Below are 21,375 nucleotides of genomic sequence, written 5' to 3' on the forward strand. Positions count from 1 at the left end.
TCCGTAAAAGAAGTTAAACGAAGAACTTCATTTATTTCCATCTCTTGGCAGCAAGGGGAACTTTAAAACGGAACCTACAATTATACGTAAATTCCATTTTGTTTTGCTGGTGCGATTCGAGATGGCGATGCCACGGTTAACATGTTAGAAAAGGGCAGGAAAAACACGAAACGCTAAAGTTAGGTCACGTTGCTGTAGTGAAAGCAACTTGATTGTCTGCAGTTAATCGGAGGCGCTGCAGTGCAATCGGGGATCGCGTTGCGGAGTGTTTGTGACGTTTCGAACCCAACGATTTGCTGTCCCTTGTATAAATAAAGCACGGGAAAGTGATACTGGGTAACTACACGGGCAAAAATGGCGGAAAGTAAAGGATCCATGCTCGCCAAATCGGTACAGAAGCATGCAGGGCGAGCCAAGGAAAAGGTCAGTGGCGTATTTACAGTGTCAGCAGGTGATATATGCGCCACATGTTGAAAAAATACTCATAGGTATCGCGGTATTGGACCTTAATAAACCTGTTTAAGAGACTATTATAACGGGAAACTCACATCGACTGTGCGGACCGCGGATAGGTGTATAAAAATAACTTTGGTGACTTAATTGAATTTATATAAGCCGTTCCCATAAATTTGACCATAAATTAACGGCCCATGTAGCAGGCATATATATGATATGTGTACGTATGTACCTACCTGTTGAGTATATTCCTTAATAATCATAGGTATAGCCAAGTGCTTGCATTGATATTCACCTTGCCTTTTTAAGAAAAATTAACACCTACTGCGACAAATTTTTGCGAACTCAAAACGTAGTGTGGGTTTGCAAAACTAGTTTCTTTTCATTTCCCACACCAAAAGGATTCGCGGACGAGCGGCAGAGCCGGGTTTTGTTAAAATTTTTGCGCTTATTCCAACATATAAAAATAGAATGTCTGGAAGTCGCATTGACATTTTTGTAGTTACTTTTGTATTTTTAACTGCGGCGATAAAAAATTGAACAACTTTCTATTCTTTTCTATTTTGCTATGGAAAGAGCTGCGGAATCTAAGAAATGATAGGTAGAGAAGTTGTGTTACCTAATTTATCAGATACAAATTTAAATAAACTCCAAAGAACTTGGTGTAAAGTTTTCTGGTTTGCTATTGATGTTTTCCTATAGATATTAATAAAAATAACTAAATATTAGGAATAATATATTATCTCTTACACACATCCACATTGAAAACAAAAAAAAACGTTTCTCCAGGTGTAGATTATTTTTATCGTAGATATAATCCAAGAAGTTATTAAACGGGTGTCGTGTAAAAATATATTCATGTATATGCACTATATATAATTTGTTGATATGAAATCTCGTTATTGTAAGAGTCACGAATTTTCGCTAAAAATTGTGGGCAACATACCTACTTTTTTCTGTATATGTATACCTATTCGTTACATCAGGTAGCGTGTAATTTTGTTTCGTCATGACCTTGCCGTCTAATTTCCCGATTGTTACTTATGTATAATTTTGTTTATCGAGTTGCCGTTAAAAAATTATCTCTCAGGCGCAAGCTCACATTTAATTATTTTTGATTCCCTAACGCAAAGCTTATGAATATTTCCTCAAAAGCTATTTCCAGATATTTTTAAAAAAGTCTTTTTTATTTTGTCTAGGAAGATGTTAATGCTGTGATTGCGAGCCTTATTAGAGTGAAATGTTCTAAGGGCTTCTTCGTAATTTTAACTTCACTTTAACGGTCATATTTGAAAACGCATATACCTACCCATCGACCTATCTTGAGTAGTTGCGAAAATGTTGAAAATCCTAGCAATTTCATTCAAAAACAAACCTAAAATATAATCGAAAGGTTCCGGCAAGGAATATTAGAAAGAAAGGTAAACCATTTACGTACATACATGTGTACCTACTTTTCATAAGAAAAATTCTGACCCTCGTCGAGAAGATCTTTGTGGTTAGCAAAAAATACAAAATAAAAAATTGTAATTCCACCTCCAGAATAGTTCATAATAATTTTAAATGTTAAATATTATGTTATAACCGAGTGAAAAAGCGACAATACTACCAATTGTATAACACTAAGTAACTAGTGTTTATTTAATACTCTACCCTGCTTACTAATTACAGTTTAATTGTTTATGTTGAGTCTAGCTCTACGTCTGGGTCTATGTTTCACTACATCAACTCATTATTACAATGCTAGTTGTTAATTGTCAACGTTCATTTAATTATATTAAATAAATAAATTTAAATTTACCTAACCCAATAAGTCAAATTTGTTAAATATTAATAAAATTAACAAATAAAAAAGAAATACATATAGAATTAGGTATCTTCATAGTCATTTTAACTATCTAATTTATTAAATAGGTGATTTTTTTGAGCCTTATTGCAATGAGAATTTTTCCGGCTATCTGGGACAATGTAAAAACAAAACAAACACATAAGACGCACTTTGTCGAGGGTCTAGCAATTATAGACGCCAAGTAATGCTAGTACTGCATTATTTATATCTCAAAGATAGGTCGCGATGTACAATTAGAAGTGCCATTTTGATTGAGACGCATCGGACGTGAATGCTTGCGAAACGCATTTGATAGTACGTACACACATACCTACTTTCACCGTATTCAGATAATAATTGTAATGCCGGCTAAGGCATTTTTTTCTCTCACAGTTCGTCCTAAAAAAACAGATTGAATCGAGTGTTGAATACTGCACAGGCCAAAGCATTCAGTTTCATTCAGTACGATATCCACGAAACTATATAAAAATACAAAAAATAATCACTCATATAATATTAATTTAAAAGAAACTGTTTATATTGATATTTAAATGCGGCCACTGATAATGTTTTTAAATTTTATGAAACAACATAGCCGCGTGTAAAGTTCTGGGCTTCTCCATAAAACTTCGTTTCTTTTAATTTGTAAGAGACAGGTTCTCTGCATGCTTTCTGGATGCGCTGTATTCTGTGGCTGTCTATACTAAGGAGGCAGGGGCCATACATACAACATCCGCAAAATTAAAATGACTAATAAAAAGTGAATCCGTCAGTCTGTTCTTGCACTCCTAGACAAAAGATTTCTATGGGGAAAAATACCTTTAAGATTGGAATGTGCCATTTGTTGACGTGAAATTTAAATCTTAACACAAATTAGCCCATGATTCCTGCTCTGATTTGAATATGGAACATTATCGTCACCGATTTTGATTTTTATGTTTTGCCACAATCTATCATTATGTATTCCGAACACAAAAATTTTGTTTGATGCATTTATTAACAAGTTATGTCTTTCAGCAAAACGCAGCAGATTTTTTAAGTCCTCGTTAATATAGAGTTGAGCGGGAAAAATGAAATGTATATTTGTGTGTCATCCGCATCCGTGTTTAATGTTTACACAGAGGGAGAGATTTTCCATTGATTTGGAAAGGTATTTGCTAAGAAGCAAGAGTTAATAATTGTAGTTAGAAATCATTTCCAGATTAATTTGATCTGACCCGGTAGAAGTAGAATTTATTTCAAAAATGTAGTTCCTTACAGCGTCCTCGGAGATTGTGTGGAAATGATATTGGGGATTTACTTTTAGCATCGTATTGTTTTTGTAAACGTTTGAAAATCAAAATCAATTATAATTTCATTTTACATACACATTAAAATACATACACTTAAAAGAAATGGCGTCTGCGCCGCCTAGAATGGTGACGTCAAATAAGTATTAAATATTTTGTTTATATATAACCAAAAATTTACTTGATAAAAAGAATAATATGAATGATAGTTTAAAATGGAAACATTCCTCAAGGTTATTTTATGGGTACTATTAACTTTAAACTTTCGGTGTCGAAATATGGGAAACTTGTTTAGATTAAATAAAAAAACGAGATTTTTTTAAAATATTAAATTGGCATTATTATCTTTCTACTCTAATTTCGTGAGTGTGAACTATAGTTCTAAATAGACTAAATATTTTGGAAATTTGCAGAATGAAGACGAAATACCTCGTTTCGTTTTCAAACTTAAGTAATATAGTCAAGGACACTTTTTGGTTAGTTTTGCTTTTTCCATTAGTTAACTATCATATTTAGATTTTTGAGACAATAATGGAGCAGAATGCAAAATATTTTGTTTCCCGGTTATTAGGGATTTATTATTATTTATTATTAATTATTATTATCTATTATTATTATTATTATTAGGGTTATTGACAAAAATCAATAATTATCCCTTATTTTACTTGGTAATATTTAATTTATATTTATATCGAATTACATATAAATTAGTATCGTTAGATAAGCCCAAAAATCAATCTTCTTTTCGGTAAGTATGCCATTTAAAAAAATACATTTATAAATGAAAATGTAATTTTGCTCAATTTACTTATTTTTTTCTATCATACAAATCACTAAAACCTCGCAATTTTAACTTTTTTGCATTACTCACTTGAATTAGTTGTGGTGGATTATAGCCACCTAGATGCAATATATAATGCGGTTCAGAAAAAAACAGGCGTAAATATTTTTTCAAATGTCACATTCTGATCCAGAAAATTTGAAACCGGAGCCGTTTCCGGTGAAACAGGAAATGGTCGAAAGGTAAAAAATATCCGAAAACTCTGCTTCTTTTATACCAAATCTCGTTTTGGTAAACCAAATACTCTAGAAATTATGACTTGTGGATATAAAATAACAGTGACTTTGACAAATTTTACATCGAAATATTTTCGTGTCTGCGAACTTACACCCTCCAAAAATATCCCACTGTGAAATGATACATCTACTCGTCAACAATATAGAAATCTACCCATAAAGTTGGCATCACATTCCTTAAAAGAGCAACGAGCCGTACAATTTCTTTCTGCAGTATTCGAACGAGCTATACAGTCGGGAGATATTTGTATAAATTCATGCGGTGCAAAATAGTCGTGCAGCAATAGTTCTCGGACGTCCTTGCACGCCGGATAATTTTATGGTCGCCTATAAGTAAGTTGCTTGTTAGCATGTCAGCGTGTGGTCAAAGGATATTATATATACCGTTCGAAATTTTTAATGGTTGTTTTACTTATAAATACCCCACTTCTAGCATCCGTTTCCCGCGTCCGTAAACAAATCTATCGCGTCTTTTTTTTAATTATAGGCGAATCGATATGAAAGATTAAAAGTGGCGGCCTAGAAAGTGATGTTCGCGCTTGTTTGTTTTCGGATTCGGATTTCCCAAAAGTCCGACTTTTTACGATGTAGCGAAATATTTTTCGACAGGATTTTAATATTAGCCCACGCCAAAAATAATTTTGTTATTTAAACAGATGCGATCCTAACCGATTTATGCAAGGGCGTCGAATTTGGCTACCATGACTGGCTATATACCTACCACCATTCAAAACAAATCACCGATGAATTGATCGCTGATATAGTTTGACCCGTTGAGAATCGGGTGTTAAATTGCGCACCGTCTACCTAGTTTGTACCGGTTTTCCTTAAAAGCAAACTTAGTTTGCTTAAGGTGAACGTTATGGATAAAATCTGTCGTAAATATCTGGCGTGTCTTAGCTAATCGTTACCGTTAAAGAGGTTGCTGAATTAATTAATAAATAATTGTTTAAAGTTAGTGCATGAAAACGACATTAAAAAAATGCTTCGAAATTCGTTGTGCGCACATACTTCTGTGAAATTTTATCCTCTTAAAAATGATATACGAGGGCTGCTTTTTATTTCGGGATTTTCTTAAACTAGTGCTGCCATCAGGCGACTAACGTTTTTGTAGGGAAGTTTGACATTTTGAGGTTAGCTTTACTCAGTTAGGTTTTGGCGAAAGAGTGTTGTGTGTGTTTTTTGTGATAAATTTAAAAAAAATGTGACAGTTAAAAATGGAACTTAATAGGGAGCATTTTCGTGCAATAATTTTTTACAACTTTAGACGTGGAATAACTCGACAACAATGCATCGATGAACTTAATTCGTCTTTTGGAGTTAAAGCACCATCTAGGACTACTGTCTATCGCTGGTTTTCATGGTCGTAGTTTTCTTAAAGACGAATTTCGTGAAGGTCGTCCAAGAAAACATTAATACAGTGCGGACACTGATTTTGCAGGATCGTCATGTGACTTAATATGAGATTGGGCATTAGTGGGGCCAGCATATATACAATTTTGCATGAACATAATTGGACATTAGCTCAAAAAAAAGGTCGTATTGATTGGTCGAAGGAAATGCTAAAAAAATACGATCGAGGTGTTTCCAAACATATCTATGATATCGTGACGGGTGATGAATCACGGATCTATGCATATGCACCTGAAAGTAAGCAGCAGTCGACTGTGTGGGTCTTTCAGAATGAGACAAAGCCCATAAAAGTTGTTCGTGCGTGCAGGCACTTCGAACCAAAGGGTAGCCTGTTTTTTCAGGAAAACTGGCCAAGTTGCAACTGTTTCTTTGGTAAAAGGTAAAACAGTCAATTCTGAATGGTACACAACCAATTGTTTGCCGAATGTCTTCGAAGAAATTAGAAAAACCAACCGTCGAAGACGAATGACTCTCCACGACGACCGGTCAGTGCAAACAAAGAACTTTTTGAGCATTAAAAAGGTTGATTTGATGAACCATCCAGCATATAGTCCTGATTTAGCACTTAATGACTTCTTTTTATTCCCATAAATTAAGAATAAATGAGCAACGATTTTTGACACCAGAAAAAACAATTGATGCGTTTAAAAAGCATGTTTTAGAGGTGCCCGAATCGATGTGCGAAAAGTGCTTTGATGATTGGTTTTATCGAATGCAAAAGTGTCTTGATCATCAAGGTGAATATTTTGAGAAACAATAAAGTCATATTGGTTGGTAGCCCATAGTTTTTTATTACAAATCCGGAAATATAAAAGGTAGCCCTCATATATAATCACATCTTACTAAGACATGAGTTTCTTAATACAGTCATTACGTAGGTATTACAATCGAATACAATTAAATACTAAATGTAAGAAAACCTTGGCTATTTGCTCTCTTTTATCATCATTTCATTGTCATTTTTTATAATGCAAATAGATAGCAGCTCGTCAGTCTGTTCTATCTCGTTTGTCATATTTATCGCCTCTATAGGTATCAGTAACTGCCATATAGGCCCTTTACATTACGTCACTAAGCTATAGATCCCTATGCTAACATTGCCCCAGCTCCTGCCACAGATACGTCAACATGTAAGTGGGAATTCCACTGTAGAAGAACTATAGATTTCATGGCAAAGAAAATTCTGCCTAAATTAAAAAAAAGTTGTTCGTGCCAAAGATTTTGCCTCATTTATTAACGAAAAAAAAAACTGTTAGTAAAAGCCATGTTATGCTCGCCCCATTTGACTAAAATATCGTATTTAACCGCATACCTACCTGTAAAACGCGGAATGTAGATTGTGATTATTCTTAGCGCCGTTTTCTGTAACCAATCTGCCATAGAAAATAATAATTTTGTCATGCCCGGTCCGGCAACGTTGCCACATGTTTGAATGTTATCTAATGTTTGTCGATTGCTTTCTACACCAAGGTGTAAATTTCAATTAACGTTTGATGTACACAGTGAATGAGGTCAGAAAAGGTTGCAGCACTGAACTGAAAATACGAACAAGTTAAACTAATTTTATTGGATTTTTTAAAATTCTTGCCTCAATTCATCAAAATTGACACTACATGACCAAACAAGTATCGATGACATATCCAATAGATTAAGATTAACTGGACAGAAATGTTCTTACCCAAACATTTTTGAAAAATATTTGTTTTTGAAATGTCATCGGACTTTACCATTCTAACCGGTGCTATCATTTATTGGAAGAATGAACTTTACACTACAATATTTTAATGACCATAAATTTTAATTTCCGACAATCGTTTTTCCTTGCTGTTACCCTTACCAGTACAGGGTGGTCCATATTCTATACCTTAGGTCAATAGGTACCACAATGAGGAAAAGAAGTTAAATACAAAAAGTGTTTTATATTTATTTATAGTATTTTTGTGTATACTGAAATAATGAACTTTTTCATTTTTTTTTTCGAAAAAACAGGTTTTTGAAAACAAAAGCGTTTTTTATACTTTATTTACTTTTATTATGGATGCATGGAAGTGGTTGATATTTAATGCTTTGAGCTATCTATGGCGAGAATATATTATACAGGGTCACAAATGACTATTAAAAAATGACACGTTTTTTCAAATTAACAAAACATCCTGTCTTTACACTTTTATTAGGTGAGTTTAAGTAAAAAAAGAATTTTTTTCAAAGACCTGTTTTTTCTCAAAAAAAAAACTCGAAATTAAGCGAATAATGTTTTTAAAAATAATCTTAGCGTTCCATGAAAAAAAAATTGTTTACTGGCCTGTCACAATGGAACACCCCCGTATACATAAAAAATACTATAAATAAAATATATACTTAGGGTCAAACACTTTTTGTATTTAACTATTTTCCCTCAGTATCTTACTTATTGAGAATGGTATAGGAGCATCTTAAATGCACCTGTAACACAGTAGACATATGGAAACAGCAGCTAAAACCTACACACATGGTTAAATTGTAAGAGATAAAGCTGTGGCTAAAGCACAATGCAGATAACAATTAGTTATAAAATAATGTGCCAAACAAATGCGAATGGAAATGCGACCAGAACTATAGGATTTGACTCAGATCACTTATTTTACAAGATATGGAAGGTACCGATTGCGGGGAAGGGGGGGGGGGGGAACCATTTAAACTAACATCGGTTAGTTTAAATGGTCTTCAGCATTCAATTCTGTTTTTTTTTCGCTCATAGTGTGGTGTACGGTTTTCCACCATTTGAACTATCATCCTCGCTCGCTTGCTTGCTGTATAATATATTAGTTTCATCAGAGGAAAGTCTATTGTGTCACCGTGTCGTCTAATATGTCGGGTCATCGATCTCTCTTTCCGTCCAGGCTCCGTGGCGCAACTTGTCGCCTTCCATGTAAATTTTGTCGCCATCGATGCTATTCCCACACCATGTCCGCGAGTTTCCGTGGGTCGATCAATGTGGCAACCCGCGTTTTCAAATCTGGATTTTTTTCTCAAATCTCAACAGGAAAATAAAACGACAAGGGTCTATTAGCGGGGAGTTACGCAATGCAAGCGCCAAGTTGTCCCGTATATCAAATTATTTATAGAACAGACCGGTAGAAATATTTTTTATATTTGTATTACGGATGCTCTGTGTCCACATTGGCGAATTGTATTATACTTACTTGGGTTCAGTAGCACGCGATCCACATATAGGTTTTTCCCGTGTTCATTTGGGTAACTTCGCTGGTTCAAATTTTACAGCCAGCAATGCATCCTTCATTCAACAACCAACACGACCAGTGATCCAGATCCTTTGTGTGTCCAAAAGTTTCTCGGCACCTAGCGCTATCTAAGATAAAATACCTGTAGAGACGGTTAGCAGGGGTTTCCAACAAATGATAAACACTTAAAGCAAGTCCTGAAAATCCCCTATATTAAAATATCCCCACTTATTTTTATTTTTTTTATCAAATGCGATTAATCTTTAACGTTAATTGAACAAACACAATCTGCACGCTAATGGCTAGAGTTGAACGGGGCATCAATTTCAACTGAAAACCGAATCACAATTCACGCTAATCGCAGTTATAAAACATCCGATGGATTAGATTGCATGTAGTTATAAGCGATGGACACGTACTCGTGCGCATCTATACGTTTTAAATGAAACGTCACGCTTAATCGTTACAATTGCCTTTATTTGCCTATATTGAACTTTTTGAATTTGAATTTATAACCAAAAAATCCATCTCGTACAACAGAAAAATAATTTTTGAATTATTATTTTCTATAAAAGAGGTCGAATTATTTTCTATAAAGAAGAATAGCTTGGCAAGTGAACATCTGCCATTAATAATTTTTTATTATTGTGTGAGTAAATGGCACCAGTGAACCATAACCCATCATAAATCCCAGATTTCCTGGCATACAAGATGCATACAGTCTTTCTTTCGATGAAGTTTAACTTCCCTCAGAAGTTCTGATTATAATAGTAGGTCGATTCTGCTCACGGCAGTAAAATGGCTAAAAATGTTTCCGTGGGAAATTTGAGATTCTATGTGAAGCACGTTTACATTTTCTCATTATAAAAAACGATCACTAGGACGTACAATCACAATTACCAAAATAATTTAGTCACTATCCGTTTAAATAAACTACATGTGAATTGTGTATCATTTGTTATAGATACTCCAAAATTTGGGCAAGGTAGATAGAACTGCGGACGAAATATTCGACGAGCACCTTCAAAACTTTACAAGGCAACAGAACGCCGCCAACAGACTGCAAAAGGAATTTAACAACTACATTAGGTGTATTAGAGGTAGGCCTCCTTACAGTCGCAGCACCGATGTCTTATGGATGAATTGAAACATTTTGGTATCTAATATTGGAGATATTGCAGGCAAATATAATATTTATGCCAATTTTCTATATTATTTTCATACAGCCAACGTAACAATTCCGTCAATTAAAAACCAACATCAACAGTGTAGTCAGTTTTTATTTAATTTATATATGGACGTTATGACATTACCAGTGAAAGTGTTTATTGCGTATCCTTTACTCTTCACCATTTAGAAGTAGTATGATTTTTTTTAGCTGCTCAGGTGGCATCGAAATCGCTTCTGGAAGCGATAGGCGAGATTTACGAAAGTCAATGGACGGGTCACGATCTTATGTACGTGCAAACCCAGTCGGTCGACATGCTCTGGCAAGATTTTAGTCACAAACTCGCCGACCAAGTACTACTACCTCTGAACACTTACCAATCTCAATTCCCAGAAATGAGGGTAAGCGAGCGCACGTTCAAAGGCCAAGCCTAAATCTCGGGTGTTATTTTTCAGAAAAAGATCGACAAAAGAGGGAGGAAGCTAGTGGACTATGACAGCCAGAGGCACAGCTTTCAAGCACTGCAGAGTAATATGAAAAAGAGGGACGACGTCAAAATTGCCAAAGGCCGAGAGCAACTCGAAGAAGCGAAGAGGACGTACGAGATGTTGAATTCCGAATTGCACGACGAATTGCCGGCACTGTACGATTCCAGAGTATTGTTTTTGGTGACGAATCTGCAGTCTTTGTTTAACGCCGAACACACTTTCCATTCGGAAGCCGCAAAGGTACTTGTAATAACCCATTACTTATTAACGCATTCAAATTTTTGAGTTGTTGGGAGGGGAGATGTATGTGACATATCCTCTCATCGTTCTCAAACATGATGTCAATATAATATTTGTATTATGACACAGTGTCCCATTGGAAACAGTAAACTTACTATAAATTTTTAAAAACACCTGGTTTAAAAGGATTATTATATGAGTGCATTCTTTCACCGCATGCTAAGAAAGTGAAGCATATAACTTAGATGATGCATTTTTTTTCTGTCTGAACAGCGATCTCAACATACATAGCTCGTTTTTTTCTGAACAATTAACGCTATTTGGGTATATTTTGAGAAAATATTGCCTTTATATGCAAATTGAAATCTGTCAAATTTTCTGTCAGCGGTTATATTGATGGTTGAATGCCGAGAGATCTAAAATCGAAATGATCCCGAGTGCGTATATTGAATGGCCATTTCTAACATTTTTTTTACGGTGGATTTAAAAGTTTCTGTATTAGCAGCACAGACATGGCCCTATACATATACGAGGGTGAGGTGAAATGTTTCCTGCCTGACCGAGAGGTGGCGCCACTAGGTGTACTTTTGGAGCGGCACCCCACAGTACTATTCCTACCGATCTTATATGGACAGTTTCAGCCAGATGGCTACGTTATTTTACGTTTGAGATCACATTCATGTTGTTTTATGAAAATGGAAAAATTGAAAAAACGTGCTCTCAACAAATACCGCTATTTAAAAGGTTTTACACCAAAACAAATTAAAGAAGAGATGGGTTACAGACTAGGAGACTCCTCCCCATCGTATTCAATTGTTAAGCACTGGGTTTTTGATTTTAAAATGGGTCGTGTGACCATCTCTGACAAGCTTCGCTCAGGACGACCCGTTGAGATCACAACTTTAAAAATGATTGAGAAATTCCATCAAATAGTGTTGGAAGACCGCAGGTTGAAAGTGCATGAAAAAGCTGAGAAATATTTTGCACAACCATGTGTGCGACTATTACCTGCTTGCTAATGTTCGACCAAAAACTGATTCGGAAAAACATTTATACCGACAATTTGGCGCTTTATAAGCGTAATCCAAATGATTTTTTGCGTCGATTCATAACTGTCGATGACACTTAGGTCCCTCACTACAATCCGGAAAATAAGAAACAGTCAAAACAGTGGGTTGCAAAAGGGGGACAAGGTTATGGCTACTGCTTTTTGGGATGCGATGATTCTGGAAAATGGTAACACTGCGCAGAGTTATTGCAACGTTTGAAGCACGAGGCGCAAGTTAAACGACCTCATTTGGCTCTCCAGCCTCCAGCGACCATTACCTGTTTCCTAATCTCAAAAAATGGCTTGGCGGTAAAAGGGCAATGAAAAAGTTATCGACGCTGTAAATCAGTATTTTTTAGGAGCTTGGTATAACCAAATTAGAACATCGTCATGAGAAATGTATCAGTGTTGATGGATATTACGTTGAAAAATAAAGCAAAAAAAAAATAAAAACATCGTTTTTCTTGGTCAAGTCGGAAACTTTTCACCCCACCCTCGTATATGTGGTGTCAAGCATAGGGCTACTATATATATGGAGCACTTTTAAAACAAACAAGAAAAATGAGAAGGGATATGCACAGGCGCGTCACTTCAAACTTGGCTTGCCAACAATAAGTTCAGCGTGAAAGTGTCTGACACTTTGTTTATAAGATAGTTTGACAGTGCGATTTTTTCAAAATACATGCCCAAATCCCATTAAATTGTTTTGGAAAAAATGAGTCAGGCGTTTGGAGGTCGCTATTAAAAAAATTGCAATTAGTTTTGCTTAGTTGGATAAGTTTGCTAGGTTTTGTTTATTAACTAAATTTGGATTGACGTAAACAGGTTTCTAAGATATTGTTGGGGTATTTCATTGATTTTTCAAAACAAGTTTTAAAAATAGTCCGGAAAGCCGGGATCATTTATTTGTTAAAGTTTGTTTAATTTTTGAAACAGCTTTAATAAATATAAGTTGGGAAAACATACAAATGTAACAGATGATAATAATCGTTTGTGGAAATAAATACTAGGAAAGCATTTTCTTTGTGTAGCGAGTGACATTAAGGATGACATTGAACAAATATATTCTGAAATTGTTGAGAATAGCGCTAAGAAGCTGACTAACATAGCGGAGGCTCCGGCTCTGGTTCCGTTGTGTTGACCTTACTCTAGAATTATTAAAACTATTTGGTAGGTCTTAATGACTTCAACGCTTAAACGTGCGATTACTGTATAAATTTTATTTCAGAAATAAAAGTGTATCTGTTTTTGTATAGGTCGTTAACTGCGGCTGTTTTGCTATAGCCCTAAAAAAGTGTTGGGCTATCTATAATTACTTGAAAAATCGACTTCAAGCTGATGAATTAAGAATGAAGAATTGACGTATAATATTGGCAGTATTGGGCGCATTCAGCTGTGCGCTAAGTCGCTTAGATATATTGCACATATTTACTTAGTGATTAATTTAACATTTTTTACTAAATTTAGTAAATGTATTTTTTCTGCTATTCGCCGCTTCTCTCCTTTATTGTCACGCGTATGCCAAGTAATATCGCTTTTACATTAGTTTCGGTCAATAGTTCATCTAATACTACCTCTACAAATACTCTTCCTTTGCGAACACAACACTGGATTATGAATCGGAAGCGTTTCAATAAAAACACGAAATTTTTATATCTAACTATTGCACCAGAATGAACTATGAATCGGTGCATTCAGCCATGTTGAGAAGAGCAATTCACAACTATGTTTAATGTATACTGGTGCTTTTTTGTTTTGTCTGAGAAATGAGGAGCTAAATGAAAATTTAAGTCGTAAACAAACAGCAACAAGTACCAACATCAGCATATTTAATATCTCAAGTATCAAAAATGGATGTATATTCTGTGTCAATATTCATCGTGTTGGCTTTTGCCCGCCATTATGAAAGTTACCTGCTGACGGCAGCAAAACTCGGGTTCGGTAGGTGTTAAAGGACAGAACATTAGGACTCTCAAAGCTTTAGGTAATAATATTTTTTTTTGTTTATTTATTTATTTTTTTATTATTTATTTTGTTTATTATACGTAATTACATTTTTCATCTAAATGTCTAAATCTAATTCTGTTTCACCATCAGAGTAGCCATTGAGATTAATTCTAAAAGGATTTATGTTGTTTTGTATAAAAATGTTAGAGTCCTCAATTTTTATAATGTGCTCTACTGAATTTTTCCAGCTCTCAATTGATATTGGTTATTAATTATATTTTTTATCTAATTAAAGTGGGAGTAACATTTTCTGCTCTGACGTAAAACGTATGCCCAGCCTGCTCAACCAAATTATCGCTTACATACTGTTCTTTAATTGCACATGAATTTAGGACTTTCAGAAGTTGCACTTTTTTGGAACTGAATTCAAAATAAATGATGAGGGTGACGTTTTGCGTAGCAGACTGCTGTGGAAGCTTGCGTTATCCATAACAATCACACTGTTATTGGGAATATTCTTTAAAAGATTGTTTTGAAAGCAAAAAGTTCAGCACTTGTATCTTCATGCTAATCCAAGCCATTTTTTGGACACAGTGTCGCGTGTGTCGGTCGAACCATGTTTCATCAAGGTAAATTCTGTAAAATCTGTTGTCCAATCTATATCTTTTAAATTCTTGGAGGTAATTAAATCTCCAATTGCGTAATTTGTGTGATTCCATTACTACTTGCCTTTTGTGTATTTTGCGGTACTTGAATCCCATTTCACAAACAACTCTATGGAGGGTGGCACTATATTGGTTTCATCTTCTTCTAACTTCTTTTTCAGTTTATCCAAGGTAGGAACAACTTCGCTTTGATAAAGACAATATATATTCTTATTAGGTCCTGATCACTATTTGAGTTTGAATATCACTACGTTTATTCCTTTGCTTCAATTATTAATAACCCTTATCGACGAAATTGGCATTTTTATAAGTAGAGAGGTTTCTTTTGAAGATTCTTGTTGAATAAGTCCGCTGCTAAATAAAGTTTCACACACATTTTTCACAACCTGTTTTGTATCAAGCGGCAAATTATTTCTAGGCGACATTGTTATATTCTCGTAGAATAACTTTTTCCAAATGCACAGTAAAAACGATTATTCGACACTGCCACAAATAGTCAACACTGAAGAAATATATCAGAAAGAAAGAAATGTACCTGGCCCACCCCTGTCAGTCAACTAAGAATAAATTTTTTGTTAACGACTTTACTCAATAACAAGAGGTAATATCATCGTTAAGTTTTAGAGGGGAGGGTCCGTCGAAAGTCAACACGATGAAGATTGAGACAGACTTGCTGTCGAGGCAAGCAGATCATTACTTTGCGTGTAATGAACAACTTCTCTCAAATATCGTAGAGGCATTACTTATCGTGTTCGCAATTCTGTATAATATCAATATAATCGCAAGGTGTTCGGAGAACTAGACAGCATCGTCGACAAACTTGCCACGGACAGTCAGCGAGGCTCTTACAGTATAAAGAAAACGAACGGATCCGCTAGTTTGCCACGCCCCGTTAGCGTGACGAAAAATTCGCCCGAGCTAATCATAGGCAACAGCACACCGATGAGGCGTAAGTTTGGTTTTTCTTGCCGTTTCTTGGTTGTTGATGGCATTAATTTTGCGCGCTTAATTAACGCACCGGACCTCTGTCGGCATGTGATTTGTGTTTTTTTAGCGGTCAGTGACGATATCACCACCCCCGTGAAACCCCAAATAAAATTGGACGTCTCGTCTAACGACGCGTCGCCTCAAATTAACGACGCCACGCCGTCGCCACCTAACACGCCCGGCGCCAACGAACCCGCGCCTCCAGCTAAAGCGCTAGCCAATGGCAACACGACCCCAGACGGTAAGACGTCACCTTCGACGGATTCGTCGAAGGCTACCCCTAATAACGAGCCAAACGCGAATACTAACACGAGTCCCGCCGCTTTTGCGCCCAACAGCGATCGAAAGTTGGAAGAATTGTACGACATACCCGCTGGTAAGTAGCAGATGTTACTTCACAACATCTTAGGCCGGTCGCACACGCGGCGATCTGCGCTTTTTTATTTGACCCTGCAACGCAGACAATTTGGCCACCACTTATTTTACAAAAGAAGAATATGGCTAGTAATGGGGATTGTGTCTTGTGGTACAGTGAATTCTGGTTATAAAGTCCCCTCTAGGGGCCAGAAAATGAGTACTCTATAAGCAGAAGTACGCTATATAAAAAAAACATGTAGGTACGTAAATATTTTTATTTTATATAAAAATACATAAAAATAGAAAGAAACTAAACTACCTAAACTAAAAACTTATCTATCGAACTTTACAATGTACAAGTAAAAATACATACTTCACTAAATTGTAAAAAAATTGTAGTGATACAAGGCGCTTCAAAATAACTTGGTACTTCGTCCTGTTGAACATCATCGTTCGTCGCTTTCGTTACCAGAGCTTCGAGGATCATTTGGCTGTAAAACTTCAGTAATATCATTATACGTTAATAACTCCGTTGTTATTAAATTATCATCAACAGTTGGGAAGCTATCCAGCTCAAGAAGATACATTTCGTTGTTGCTTAGATCTTGGCCGCTATTGCGCAACCAATTACTTAGGGGAACCTCCTAGTCATCGTCGTCAATTTTTTTGTACTTCTCGAACCACTGAACCAGAGGTAAGTCATCGTCTGAATCAAGCTCATTTTCCGATTTTATCAGACCCGCATGTCGAAAGCAGTTTGAAATAACATCATTCTCACATTGTGCAAGTAATTTTGTGGAGTCTAGGATAGTGATATTGAAAGGTTCCTTATTTTCTTATATATTTTTCTATTCTGATGTTTTAGTTTTTCATCCGAAATAATTATAAAAAAGTGCTGAAGTCATCCACGCTCGGTCGTTCATATTTACCAATTACAAGAAGTTTGGATTTTTCGCTTCATGTCATATTTGCACAAACTTAAACGGTGTACCTCAACTTCGACTGCTTCCCACCCAAACATTTCTCCTCTAAATATGAGGGTACGATCAGCAGTCATCTTGTAAAATAGCCCAGTCTCGTCACAATTAAAAATATCCCTAGAGCTGTAATTTTTTCTACTTGAGCAGAAATTTTTCCGGCGTTTATGTTGTGACGAAATTTAAAACCTTCGAGCCAACCTGTAGAACAACTAAAATCCTCACCCTCTAATCCTCTGGCTAATTCTTTGACTTTCGATTTTAGAACTGGACCACTTATTGCAATATTTTCGGGTCTTCGAACTTGAAACCATCGTAAAAGAGCTTTATCTACATCTGAACGTACAGGACTTCTTTTTTTTTAATCCTATGCGATTTACAGTTACTTGCTGTCTTGATCTTTTCGCGTTGACTCCTCCAAATTGTAGAGATTGTTGTTTTTGCCAATTTCTTTTGTCTAGCAATTTCAATACTTCTGATAATCTCTATATTTTCTTTTACAGTTACAGACTTGCGCCGATCCGCCATTTTAACCATAAACTCAAAAAATCCTTTCTATAAAACAATAAAGTGGAAACTGTCGGCCTGACACGCACGTTGCAGAAAAAACCTCGCAAATGATTACTGAATAATACCGTAATACCTGGAAGTACGTTATATTCCATGTACGTTATCAATTAATATTTTCTTGGAATAAAGTAAATAAATAAACTAAGTTATTAAAAAAGTTAAAAATTTAAAATATTTAAGTCTTTTTGAACCTTAAAAAAAATTGATCAATAGACAATAACATATATAACATAATACACCCGCATTTTACCTAAACATGTGCCTACATTTGATCAGTATTTTTATTTCTTGAAAAAGGGGACAATTTTAAATTGTCTTTTTAAATTCGACGTGTCCAATAAGTAAAGAATACCAAAATACTGATATATTTTGTATTTCTGAATAATACCCTCAAATTCAGGGTGTTTTTGAAATGGCATCATCAAATGCAATAAGACAGACAACTGGTAAAAGTACTTATTATTACGGTTGCTGCCTGGTATCCCGGAAAAATTGTTTCAAAAATTTTGTATAAAATACTTGTCGTACCACCAGATCTTTTGGCGGTTTGAACTAATCTGGCAACGACTTATTTAATAAGCTTAAATATAAACAAACCAAAGTGCTAAATTCAAACCGCAAAAAATAGTCTACTCCACTATTAAACAGCAAATTTAACTGCCCAGTCCAATCCATTCCGCGGTCATATCGAGTATTTCTAGTTTAATGTTTGATCGTGACTTTTTTTACCCCATCAGCTGCAAAAACTTCTAGGTTGCACTGCATTTCTTAAAGTACATTATAATAAATTGCGATTAAAATATCATTGATAATTTCAAACAAACTAACTGAGAAACTTTTGTTTGTATCAAAAAAATCACAAATAATAGGCATATAAATAATTATTCGAGTATCGACCCTGACATGCTTACTGCAATGCTTTCTAAATGCCCGGTATTTAAGATGACGAGATGGCGCCACAAGTACCGCTAAACTGTACTACGCAATTTGTACAACAAAACAAAACCCCAGCAATATTTAAATGGTTGGTTTTGTACCATGTATTATATACAGACAAATGTTCGGCAAACATGTACCTATTATTTGGCCTGTGCTTGAATTAGTCAGTTACTAGTGCCCGTCTGTGAAATATTATTGAGGTCGTAATCCTGTCGGTCGAGGTTACGAAAAAGTAGCCATTTTTATCCGATTTGAACCGAACAAAATATCCAGTCGGTATCATGTACACTTATCATACGATAGAAATGATTATAAATCAAATTAAAACATTTTGTTATTACATGTAAATAATTTTATAATAAATAAAATAAATTTGCCTCACAAAATCTGTATTGTCTCGATTAGATCGAATTCATTGGTTACCACAAGTTTATTTGGGGTGATCGTATGTGACAGCTTGAAGCTGACCGCTTAACCAGATTTGATTTTGATTGAACTATCAAAAGTAGGATTAGGCACCATCATATCGTATTAATTATACTATTAACCGCTTGATTTGAAGTATGTTTTCGTTTGAGTTTGAGTAAAATAGACTAGCGTAATTTTGACTTTATGGAAATTTGAAAGTATAAATTCTAAGACTTAAAATGCTCATATCAACATTAACTTTTACTGTACCGGACACTTGAAACGGATAAAAAAATATTGTCGACTGCTTTCGCCCTGTTTAGTTACGACGTGTATAAGTATTAATTTAAAAAAAGTCAAATTTATAACGAAAATGTCACATTTTTAAAAGAACAATGATGGTAAGGTATCAAAAATAGCAAGTATACAAATAAAGTGTAATCTAATGACATTATTTCTGATGAGTAATTTTTTTTATAGGTGCAAGCACGGAAAATTTACCACCTGGAGTCTTGTACAGGGTGAAGGCCACTTACAAGTACACGAGGGAGGATGTGGACGAACTATCATTTGAAGTGGGGGAGATTATATCCGTGATCGAGTACGACGACCCAGATGAGCAGGTAATAATTTCATTGCATGAACAGTTCAAATGTACCACGAGTTTTCCGCTTGCAGGAGGAAGGTTGGCTGATGGGCATAAAAGATAACGGAGAGAAGGGGATGTTTCCCGCAAATTTCACGAGGCCTCTGTAATCTCTTATTTATTTTACGAATTTAAGAACAAACATTTTGAAACTACGGATATTCTCAGCGTAATTTGTAGTTGAATGTTTTGTGCCAGTGCTGTTCTGTTTGTGCATTTTTTGATATTGTAAGCGTGTCGAATACTCATATATTGTTGATGAAAAACTAACAAAAGGAAAGAAACTGTCTCGAAAGCGATCAGGGAAAGTACTTAAACAATCAGTTTTGACGTATTCATAGACAGTATTAAGCTTGCTCAATTTTGTGAGGTAAAGCACTTCTCAAGACTCGTAATTGTATATAGGATTCATAGAACCGTTAACAGTGCAAGTTAGGCTGATGATATCATGAAATGTTTAAAAGTGCCTTAATGTTTTTATTTTATTTTTTGATTTTACGTTTTGTTTAACAATATCGTTTTATTTTGTAATTTATTTGTTATCTCGTCAGAGAATCTTTATTAATATATTAAAAACGATTACCCGTGTAAGGATTACTTATTATTTGTTATAGTGCATTTCTTTACATGTCTCGTCGCGTACCTATTTATAATATAGCTCATAGGTATATTTACAATGCTCGTTTCAAATTTGGTGCTTCCAGTTACATATATTTTAAAGCCTAATTGGACATTTTATGTAAAAAAAAATCTCTGGTATTATCTAGTCAAATTACATTTCGATTCTTTTCTTCCGCTTGAATTCACATTCTATCACTTGGTCCACATACAATTTTTTTTACACTTTTGTTCCTCTGAATCTAGAGAACTTAATTCAGTTTATTTCAAAGTTCTCTTCAGATGCTGTATAGGAAATTTTAGAGAAAAATTGCCTCTCAAGGAAATGTTCATATAAGTGCCAATATTTTTATAAGGTAAAATTTTACATTTCGTAATCCATTTACATTGAACTATTCGATGAACAAATATATTTACGAATTTGGTAATTTTATATATCGTTTTATGATAGTATCCCTGGAAGGAATGTTCTTATACACTTTAGCGTTCTATACTATGGTATAGTTAAAAGATTTTATTAGTTTAGAACTATATTGTAATATTTTATTAACTGTAACTTCCTTGTATGTTTGGTTTATGTTGAAAATAAAGAAAACTAATTATTGTTCTTATTGGTTTTGATTATTTCGCCCTTTATACGTTATATATTGAAGACTTTGAATATTGAACAAAATTTTATGTGGAGGACGTTTGACTGCCATCAAAAATTTATGTTGCTCAGTAGGTACTAAATAAAGTACTTCAAAATTTTTCGCCAATACGTTTGCAAGGCAAAATGTACTGCGGTTTGTTTGTAAATGCAGTTAACAAACTGTACGCTGGTATGTATTTGTCTTATTGATAACGTGTCCCTGTATATTGGAGACAGGCCGAAACTCTTGCGCCTCTTTTAACTTATATTTATTCCTCAGTACTGGCCATATTTTGTTTCAAACCAAACATCCACAATCACAGATATACCAAACAAAACAGTAGATTAAAATTAACGTTACCAGAATAGGAACGGTACTTTATTCCTCATAAACTGAAAAGT

The 21,375-nt window shown here is 34.9% G+C and overlaps 1 protein-coding gene across 3 annotated transcripts; it reads left to right on the top strand.

The window, feature by feature from the left end:
• The first annotated feature begins 165 nt into the window (after positions 1 to 165).
• LOC132700664 (myc box-dependent-interacting protein 1) lies at positions 166 to 20,933 on the top strand. 3 transcript variants are annotated; one of them, XM_060668141.1, is made up of 8 exons: positions 167 to 423; positions 10,249 to 10,384; positions 10,663 to 10,853; positions 10,908 to 11,180; positions 15,627 to 15,789; positions 15,895 to 16,068; positions 19,559 to 19,701; positions 19,757 to 20,931. In XM_060668141.1, exons 1-8 carry the CDS (start codon positions 355 to 357, stop codon positions 19,832 to 19,834), a joined length of 1,227 nt encoding a protein of 408 aa, XP_060524124.1. In that variant the 5' UTR covers positions 167 to 354; the 3' UTR covers positions 19,835 to 20,931. The 3 variants fall into 3 exon arrangements, with proteins under 3 accessions (XP_060524125.1, XP_060524124.1, XP_060524123.1); XM_060668140.1 differs by having other exon boundaries at positions 168 to 423; positions 15,895 to 16,203; positions 19,757 to 20,929; XM_060668142.1 differs by lacking the exon at positions 15,895 to 16,068 and having other exon boundaries at positions 166 to 423; positions 19,757 to 20,933.
• The last annotated feature ends 442 nt before the right edge of the window (positions 20,934 to 21,375 follow it).

Source organism: Cylas formicarius, unplaced genomic scaffold, assembly GCF_029955315.1.
Source record: "Cylas formicarius isolate icCylForm1 unplaced genomic scaffold, icCylForm1.1 PGA_scaffold_4__25_contigs__length_36172078, whole genome shotgun sequence".
In the NCBI taxonomy this organism is placed as follows: Eukaryota; Metazoa; Arthropoda; class Insecta; order Coleoptera; family Brentidae; genus Cylas; species Cylas formicarius.

Coding starts and splice junctions, on each gene's coding strand:
- LOC132700664 (XM_060668140.1), top strand. CDS start 355: ATGGCGGAAAGTAAAGGATCCATGCTCGCCAAATCGGTACAGAAGCAT. Junction 10,854..10,907: donor CTCAATTCCCAGAAATGAGG/GTAAGCGAGCGC, acceptor GTTATTTTTCAG/AAAAAGATCGACAAAAGAGG. Junction 16,204..19,558: donor ATTGTACGACATACCCGCTG/GTAAGTAGCAGA, acceptor TTTTTTTTATAG/GTGCAAGCACGGAAAATTTA.